This window comes from Momordica charantia (genome assembly GCF_013281855.1).
Source record: "Momordica charantia cultivar OHB3-1 chromosome 6 unlocalized genomic scaffold, Mcharantia_2.0 BLBB01000006.1, whole genome shotgun sequence".
In the NCBI taxonomy this organism is placed as follows: Eukaryota; Viridiplantae; Streptophyta; class Magnoliopsida; order Cucurbitales; family Cucurbitaceae; genus Momordica; species Momordica charantia.
Genome location: NW_028275164.1, coordinates 26131229 through 26141527, shown reverse-complemented (window position 1 = coordinate 26141527; position 10299 = coordinate 26131229). Strand labels below are relative to the sequence as shown.

The window sequence follows — 10299 nt, the reverse complement described above, 5'->3', positions numbered from 1 at the left end:
TTAAATAACTGGCCATTATGGAGTCATTTTTCTCTCCTACGTAGTTTCTAAGTAAGACTAGTGTCACCTCAAATTTGATAATAATTAAAATATAATGTGAATGAGGCATGTGATTAGATCAGACGCAAATTTTAAATTAATAATAATTAACATTCACACTCTTATTTGTTTTCAAGAGTACTTGAGATTTGATCCTCTTTTTTATATGAAAAAAAAAAAAGAAAAGTTTTGTGTGTCATCCACAACTTCTTGATCAGAATCCAAATCCACTGCCTGAGAATCAAAATCCACTACTCTACACATCCTATTTTCATCCAAAATATCCGTATATATCACATTCGTTTCATTCTGTAAATATAGATACAAATTAAATACAATATTAAAATGTAAAACTATTCAATATGATTCAGAATATTTAAATGGTTGGATTCAAACTAATATTGAAAAAAAAAAGTTTTGAATAATATTTTAGTATCGTTTATTTTCAACTTCTGTTCATTTTAATTTTGGTACTTTATCGGTCTATATACTTCAAAGTAATCATTTTGGTCCTTTCATTTTCGTTTTATCTCATTTCTTTCGATTATAGTTTTTTAGTATGACACCTTTGCTTTACTAAATTTCTTGAGATGTATTTATAAATTTGCATTAAATGGTTTTATTGTATATAAAATTTTGTAAAAAAAAAATCTAGTTTTTTTGGAAAATATCAATATACATGTTTGGAAAATTAAGAGGGAGAATGGATTTAAGCCACTTACCTTGGGAATTAGTAATCCCTTTATGTTTCTCGGGGTCAGGTGGTTGCCTCATGAGATTAGTGGACATGCACGTAAGCTGGTCCACAAAATAAAAAAAATGTTGATTTTTTTTTAAGAGGCATAAAATATTGAATTAAACCCACTTTTTTGTGTGAGTGTTTTTTCTTTCTTTTCAACATTATGGTTATTGTTTGAAAAGTTTTCTCCTATTCCTATCTTATGTTTTCAAATTTTCAAATATAATACATTGATCCAAGTCAAATAATTGTATCCATCTCGTGACGTTATAGAATTTGAAAATTTTAACAAAGGCCCTTTAATTAACCACATTAATCATTTGACTATAAATAGTTTTTTTTTTTTTTTTTTGCAAAAGACTATAAATAGTTGCACAATAATATTGGATGAGAGTTAGAGATAAAAGTGTGCGTTAATCGTTTTAGTTGCATTATCATTTTCGCTTTTTAGTTGGATATTGAAAGATTTTTCAAGCTCAAAATATAAAAATTTTATGCACTTTTTGAACTTCAAAACTTTTTGTTGAAGTATTAATGTTGATGAAAGAAAGAAAAATATTTTAAATGGGATTTTGGTTATTTTGATTTCTTGAAGTGTTTAGTATCTTTGAAACAACTGTATCGTTTTTAAATTTTTATTTTTTATTTTTTTATATCCCACAAAAAGAAGTCAAAAGCTTTTGAAAATGATGTGCAAAGGGGGCCACAAATAGCACTTCTTCAAAGTGTTGAATTTGAAGGGTAAATTGATGTATTTTTTCACCTCATATCTTTCATTTCAAGGACAAATTGAAATTTATGTTATAAGATAACTTAAGTCGCGTTGTTTTTCTTCTGTAGACGTACTTTTTTGGAGACCCTAAACTTCATAAATTATGACGTTCTTTTTATAGATAAAATTAATATCCAAATTCTCACCATTATGCTCAAAGGCTCATTGTTTTGCATACTTCAATTCAATATCAAACTTTATCCCATAAATAAGATTAAACAAATAAATGAAAAAAACGTTTACAACTATCCCAATTGACCTTTTAAAGTCACTTTTCCATTATTTTTTTTCCTTAGCTTATTTAAATAGGTGCCTATTTCCTAAAGATAATTGAAGTTGTTATTTCCCTAAAGATTAAGAGCCAATGAATAGCTGTCAAAACGAGCCTAGCTTAGCAGTAATTGACATATAGCTCAAAACAAGAGGTTGTGAGTTTGAATCCCCCAACATTACTCGAACAAAAAAAAAGAGAGCCTATAAAAAGTTAGCACAATAATATTAATATTATAAGTATTGGTGTGTAAATTTGGCTTAATAAAATGACTAAATTTACATCACTCTTCTTGAATAAAAGAATTTTACGAATCGTGCAAAAATAAAAGGATTGTATACCACAATGCTAAGTCAAAACTAAGTCTATGTTAAGAAAAATTGAACACGGTAAAAGTATCATAGACATATCAGCATTCTTACCATATATATATATCGTTGGTGTATCAATCTCATGATAAGCTATATCAATAATATATCAAATCAAATACATCACTGATTGGACGTCGTGTTTATTAAAGGCATATTAAACTTTTGTTCTGTTCTACCTACCTTCCAAATTTTGCTATTTTTACAAAATTTAAAAGTAGCTAGTTACTATTGCAAATTTCTATTAATGTTTTTGCTAATTTTACCAAGGCCACTTATTATTTTGCAAAAAGGAAAAAATATCTCAAACATTTGGCTGAGGAGGCCCTAGTGATTGGGCCAGGGCCGCAGCAGATCCATGGCGGCTGCATCAGACTCCAAGCTTATGATTTGTTATATGGGCAGCTGATTTTAATAAGTTTCTTAAAAACATCAAATTCATTGGATTTTTTTTTTTAGAGATGGAAAGTTCAACTTAGAAGTTTATTTTTCTAATATTGCTATTTTAAAAAATATGTTCTTCACGAAACTATTTTCAAGAATAATGTTTATAAAATAGTTGGTCTATCTCTTGAAGATACGAACTTAATTGTCAGCACTAAGAGATGACCAGTGTTTTGATTTTTTTTTTAAATTAGACGTGGTGTCAACCAAACGACACGTCTGAAGCTACTAACTATTGAAGAGACGATCAACGATTTTTCAAACATTATTTTTGAAAATAGTTTTGTGGAGAGCATATTTCTTCTAAAATAGTTTTAAAAATAGCAATATTGAAAAAAAAAATCCATCACTACACTTATTATGTTTGACAAATTCATTAAATTTTCTCATGACTTTTATCTAATTAATAATAATATTTTGGTTGATCAAAGAATTGTTTTCTTTTTCCTTCCATCTTATTTATGTTAAATAAAATTTTTATCATTGCATTTCTTGGTAAATAATTAAATATTTAACTTCATAAACAACACATTTTACACTCAAAATTGGTCATTAGACATAATTTATATAGATACAGATTCGTGTTCATTTTACCTTGATCTGTAATTTCAGGCACCATATTATTATTCATAAATAAATTTCCTTTAAACATTGTATTTATATATATAATAATACAGCAAGAAATTAGCAAACAATAATAGATTCTTGGGATCCCACCTTCTCCATTATTGATCTTTTCTTTTTTTTTTTTAATAAAAGCCGGCCATATGTTTATTTTTTAAAAAATTCTTTAATTTTCTTCTTCGTCATCCCTCCAAAAGCCGCCATAATTATTCATATTCCTATAATTTTAAAAGTTTCAATTTAATTTTCATAATTATTTGGTCGTTAAAATTTTAAACATTTTAATTTAATTCATATGAATTAGTTAAACCTTATAAATACATATGGTTACCATATATATAGGCACATTTTTTTTACATGACACTGGTTTTTTTTTTGACACACTATGAATTGATATTTTGTATTTGATTAGTTATGTTAATTGATTGCACCGGATCCAAGGAAAAATAGAATGAAATAAGAAAGTTTCAAGTGAGTGATTTTTTAGACTTAATTAAATTATATAAATCAAATTGAAAATTTTAAACTTTATAGAGTCTAAATCAACGAAACTTTTGAAATTATAGGGAATAATGAATTTTGAAATTATAGGAAATAATGAATTATACCCAAATTATATGGACTAAATTTATAATTCAACTTAAAATTTTAAAGTTTTAGGGTTAAATTGGCGGGATAAAAGTAAAAATATGAATTTTACTTAATTCGATAAAAATAATAATTGCATGCCTATACAAACTTAGGTAATTGACGCCTATTTCTAAAACATGCATTTATAATAATAATAATAATAATAATAATAATAAAATACGCGGCGGCGAGAAAACGTTAGGAGATTGGGTGTAAGTGTAGATCCCACCTATGGCCGACTTTCCGACCAAATGTCGCCTACATAAGACGTTAATTCCGGTGGGCCCGTTGGACGATGGAGATTGGACAACAACGCTTTATTTATTTATTAGTTTAAATTTCATTTCGATATCTCACATTTATTTCAATTTTAGTCTTTTTGATTTTCAAAATATTTATTTTATTTTTTAACACTAAAAAATCATCGATTTTTTTCTATAATTTTAAAGTATCTATTTCAATCGCTGAATTTTTTAAATAAATAACAAATTTTCTTCTGTGTAATTATTGTACTATCTAATATTCATTTCTTTTAATATTCATGGCCAACCACAATATATTTTTTTAAATAGTCAATTTGAGTATAATTTAACTACTTAAAAAATATATTTTCGATCAAAAGGTTGGAAATTCAAATTTACACGGTTGAACTTAAAAAAAACGAAAAATGTAACATTTTTAATTATACATGTCCATATCAGTTTGTTAGTACACATGTTTAAAGTCCAATTATCTATTTATTAAAAATAAAATAAAAATAAGGACCAAAATTATTTTTTTTTCCCTTAGAAAGGAAGGACCAAAATAATTAGTTTCTTCGAGATTAAGACTACCATAAATATTTGAAAGTTGATAGATGAAAATAAAATTTAAATCTTATCTATTTTTAAATATTTATAATCTCAAATATTTTATTTTAGTTGAAGACTTTTTTTCTTTCTTTTTTTTTTCTGGTTCATCCTTGTAGTGGATTTTTAACTCAATCAATATAAAGAATCCAATTTTTCCTATTGAGTAATTTTGATGGTTTGGTTATAATTAAAAGGCAAAACATAAGTGATTCTTAATATTTAAGTTTTTTTCAATTTAATTCTTAAGCTTTTAAAATTATAAAATTTATTTTTAATGTATTAAAAATTTTTAAGATTCTTATTTTTTAAAAAAAGTTGTTAACATTTATTAACATCAGTTGATGTGTTATTAAACTATTGTTTCTATTGTTTGTACCGAAAAATTTGTCACAATAGATCTACGAGAACACACCAAGATATAAGACCTGTCAAACAAGAGTTAGCATTCCAAAGATTTTGCAAGTGTCTTGCTCTAGAAAAATGATATGAATTTAGAGAAGAAAATTTCACATACCCTTACTTCTCGTCTTAGAAGCATTTATAGAGTTTAAAAAGTAACCGTTGGTATGAGAGAGGTTTTTCATTTGAAATTACGGGTTTCATCCTGTATATGTAGGTGTATATGTAGGTAATCATATGCACAGTGGAAGGAAATCAATTGAGTTACTAAGGATTCAAGTTAATTGGTCCAATTCGGTGGACGAGTGCTCAGTTCAGCATTTGTGCGAACTAATATACTAATAAGCACATTTCTTGCACGTGTTCTCCTTTTACTCAAATCTTTAATGACGTGTAAAAATAAATATCAATCCTCTATTAACCTATTTTGACAAGTGACAAGTGGCATGTTGCATGACACGCCACTTGTAAAAATATAAATTTTGCTAATGAATCTATTGAATTTTAGGTATCACATAATATTTGAACAACATATTCATGTATCTGTTTTTAAATTAATAAAATAATGATTTGTTAACTTTTTTATTAATAAATTTTAAAATTTTATTGATGAAGGACTAAATTGAGAATTTTTAATACATTAATAAGTAAATTTTAAAAAATTTAATAGATTTGAGTATGAAATTAAAAGTTGACTGAAATAATAAGGATTAATTTATCATGTATATTTAGATTAAAATTTCAGCTGAAGAGGTGGTCGGTTTAATTTGTCCAAAAAATATCATAATGAAAAAGAAATGAAATGAAAACTGAAAATGGAAAAGGTAGAAGCGTGTGGGGAAGAGGTACACGTGCGAGAAATTGATGGAAGTGGGGCCCACTGGCTACTAATTCCAAGTCAGAAAAGACAACAATTTCTGACCAAAGACCATCATCACACATTATTAAAAGCCAACTCTGCGTTGCTACAACGCATCCTCCGTTTAGTCTTTTTCTCAACTTTTTCACTTTTTTTTCAAAGTAAAATTTTAGTTAAAATATTATTTTGATTAAAGTACTTTTACCTCTAGTTTATTTGGGTCTGGGTCTCCAGACTATGATTACGTAACAAGAAATATATTCATCAATTAAAATTGTGCTAAAAAAAGGAGATAAAAAGTAAATAAAATGATCAAAATGATCCGTTCTTAAAAGTATAATGACCAAAACGATAGTTTTCAAATATATAAATTAAAATAGATAAAAATTAAAAATAACAAAACGAACGAAACCTAAAAATATCGAAACTAAAATAAATTTTTAACCAAAATTTATCCAAAACTAGGATAATTATACTTCTGTTGCTTTCAATTTTAACAACTATTCTCGTATAAAATTGTTGTCCTATCTTAAAAAAAATATACAAAATCACTCTAAATTATAAAGGTTGGATGACTTTAAACTACATTCAAATGATGAGGATTGTTGCAATTATACTTTCGAATTTCCAAAAAATTATTGCAATTAAATTCAACTGCTAACAAAGTTATAATAGTAACTTTTGAGTGAGATAATGTTATAAGTATTAAGCCTAATTGCTCAGCTTGAGAGTTCAACATTTTATTGCATAGTATTTTGTATTGGATTGTAATTTTTTTTAAATCCCCATCTAGAAATCAAATCCATCATGAGATTTTATATGATTATTAAACTTGAACCAAAGTCTATAACTAGAAGCGAAATATAATAAGGCAATAAAATAGTTTGCCTTTTTTGAGGTATGAATTAAAAAAAATGACCAAAACAACATAGAAAATAATGTTTTGAATTATATATTTTTAGATGAAGTGAATTGCTGTATGAGGTTTTTAAAATCTTTAGAAATTTCTCTAATTATTATAAACCAGCTCCTACTATGGTTGTCCCATCCATTTAAGGGAGTCAAATTTAAGTATTCATTTATTTATATAAAATTTTATTCCAACTTAGCTAGAGAGTATCTGAAATTGTATAGGGAGGAAGAAATTAAATGTATTAATTATTATAACATTTCTCTAAATTTGTAAACTGAAGGAAAATGATACTTTTTTTCCATAATAATAATCATAGTACTAATAAGCATTTTTTATACATACAATACAATTTGGTGAGTTAGATCTATGTCACACCATGAGCCAACGACAACATTATTATATATTACTAATATTCACTACATTTAAAAATTATTTTGAATCTCCTCGTCTCGAACTCTACTAATTGGATATGGAACTGGGTGGAAGGAAGCTTTATGGGAGAAAAGAGGAAAAATGTTTTCCTTTTCAAATTTAAGTTCTTTTTTAACCTCTCTAAATGGTAATAGCAATCTTGTATCAAACTAGATTTAAATCTCATTTTGATTCCTAAACTTAAAAAGAAAAAATTATTATGATTCTTAAATTTTCAAAATGTTTATTTTAGTTTTTCAACGGTTAAAAACAAGAATCGTTTCAACCCTTTCATCTTTATTTTTTTAATACAACGATTTAGGGATATGAGAGATCGAATCTACGACCTCGAAGAAAAGAATACATACCAATTACTGCTGAATTATGATTTTATGATCTTTATTTATTTTTAACAAGTGAATAACATAGGTTTGATATATGAATTGATATAGGTTCAACAAATAGATAACATAGTTTGGATATCTAAATTGAGGCGACATCAATATCTCAACGGTAATTTTTCTCTCCGAAAGTTTAAATTCTCACACCCAATAGTTGTATCGATGTGGATCGAAGATGGGATTTTTTAAGAAAAACATGCATACAATTTATGTGTGAATTTTCTCCATTTATCTTTTTAGGCAAGAAAAAGAAAAGAGGAGAAAAAGAAGAATATTTCCCTTGAGATTGTTTGGCCGCATTAGCCACTCGCAAACTCGGTCTCATTTCCTTTCCCCTTTTCTCTTCTTTTTGCGTCTCCCATTTCATTTCTTTCTTTCTTTCTATATCTTCTGCCTTAGCGTCCGATTCTTGCCTACCACTGCTGACCTTTCTCTTATTCCATTCTTCTTCTTCTTCTTCTCCCTCTTCTTCTTCTTCCTTACCCAAACTTTGCTCTTCTCCGATCGTCATGTCGTTCAGAGGCCTCCGACGGGTAACTTTATGTTCTCATTTTTATGTTTTCTTTACTCTAAACTCAACTGGGTCTCACCCTTTTTCAATTGGGGGCACTGGGTTTTCCTCCGATTTGACACTAATTATGTTTATCTCAAGATTCGTAAGCTGTGCCCGCTTCTGTTATGTATATCTTATAAGTTATAACCTTAATCTCTTACTTTGTCCACTTCTGTGATGCTTCTGTAAGAATGGGGTATTTTTTTTCGTCTGTTTCTTTGGATGCATATTCTGGAAGAGTACTGTGGATTTAGATGAAAAGAGTTAGATCATGTTATAGTTCAGAAAGCTTTGATTTAAAGGGTGGAAATCATAACCTTTACTGATCAGATTTTTTAGGGGAAGGGTTGGTGGGGGGTCAGGTTTGTGAGTTCAGATTCTGTGCCTATGTCAGTTGATGGACTTCTGTCTTCTTTGATTGTTCTGCAATTTATTTTTAGGAGCTTTTCAAGCCAGGATTACAAAACCAGAATTTGCTGGGGATCTTAGGATCAATCATGATCCTCTACAGTTAAATCTAACTTTTTTCCTGTAGAACCCATTAATCAAATAATATAATAGATCCCATGGTTCAATTGTAAGGGCTTATACTGCTCTATCTTGCACTTGCACCCACCATTTTCTATGAAAATCTACAGATTTGGAAGGCTTTACATGCTTTGGATCTTACTGCTACTTGTTGGTGCTTCTTCCATGGACCTCTGTTTGATTGTTTGACATTTATGAATTACTTTTGCAGCAAAACACTTTATCTGCAATGGGTGTGAATGAACACACCAAGAAAACGTTTTCAGAACTACAGAGAAAGAAAATGTACCGATATGTGATCTTTAAGGTTGATGAAAAGAAAAGGGAGGTGGTGGTTGAAAAGACTGGCAGTCCTGCAGAGAGCTATGAAGATTTCACTGCCGCTCTTCCCGACAATGATTGCCGCTATGCCGTGTATGATTTTGATTTCGTGACATCTGACAACTGTCAGAAGAGCAAGATATTCTTCATCGCATGGTTAGCTTTCAACTATTATGAACTCAATCTTATCTTTCTTATTGCTATGTTAATTTGATTATACTATTGCTCATTGAATTGCCCCACAACACAAAACTTTGGATACTAAGGAAAACAATGGCTATCCTAAGGTCATAAGAGTTTTGATCCTACAACCACCGATTCTAACCTGTGACTATTGAAAATCAAACTACCATTTCTAAGCTTTATGGTTCTTCATGTTCATGGTCAAATGGTTATTCATGAAACTCATCTGGTATGCTTACTATTTTTATTAAATACCTACTTAGTCTTCTGTTAGAGTTTAGTGGTAAGAGTTCTATATGAATCTCCACTATACTCTCCGAATATCATAGCATATCAAAATTCTTGTCCCTTGATATTTTTGGGCAAAACTGAAAAATCCTGTCATATTTTTACCAGAATGATTGCTTCTGTTGTTGGTGATCCAATGCACCTTTTGAATCTCTTATGCTGAAAACCATCAAAGTTATGACCAGGTGTTTTTTCTCTCTTGATCTCACACTAGATTGTCGTGCTTCAGGTCTCCAGCTAGCTCACGAATCCGTGCTAAGATGCTCTATGCGACATCTAAAGACAACTTTCGGCACGAGCTTGATGGCATCCACTATGAGATTCAAGCTACTGACCCTGCAGAGATGGACCTGGAAGTGATTAGAGACCGTGCTCAATGAACAGTCTCTGTTTGTTTAATTTGTTGTTCCCTTGGGGGTAAATCAGCTTGTATTTTGAAAACTTATGAACTGATTTATCCCCGGTTTGATATGTGTAAAAACCGATCGCTGGCAAATGAAAACATTGCACAAACCGTAAAATAAACTAACATCTGCAGAATGCCGATATATGGTGGATCGACATGTCGCTGTCTGGTTGCTATGACTGCTTCTCAGGTGAAGATAAGTCTGTAATAGAAAGTTTAGAATTTATCAAACCTATTATCGTTGGAAATTTGCTCCCTGATGGATCTCAATGCCTCAGGTCCTCAATGCCTGGTCGCTT

The 10299-nt window shown here is 29.1% G+C and overlaps 1 protein-coding gene across 1 annotated transcript; it reads left to right on the top strand.

The window, feature by feature from the left end:
* Positions 1-8083: 8083 nt before the first annotated feature.
* ADF6 (actin depolymerizing factor 6) lies at positions 8084-10286 on the top strand. The gene is made up of 3 exons (XM_022290304.2): positions 8084-8254; positions 9014-9279; positions 9824-10286. The coding sequence occupies exons 1-3, from the start codon at positions 8231-8233 to the stop codon at positions 9972-9974; spliced, it is 441 nt and encodes a 146-aa protein (XP_022145996.1). The 5' UTR covers positions 8084-8230; the 3' UTR covers positions 9975-10286.
* Positions 10287-10299: the final 13 nt, after the last annotated feature.

Bases quoted from the DNA above. Each gene is read 5' to 3' on its own strand.
- ADF6 (XM_022290304.2), top strand. From the start codon at position 8,231: ATGTCGTTCAGAGGCCTCCGACGG. The intron at 8,255-9,013 runs GTAACTTTATGT...TTACTTTTGCAG, and splicing joins CGTTCAGAGGCCTCCGACGG to CAAAACACTTTATCTGCAAT. The intron at 9,280-9,823 runs GTTAGCTTTCAA...GTCGTGCTTCAG, and splicing joins AAGATATTCTTCATCGCATG to GTCTCCAGCTAGCTCACGAA.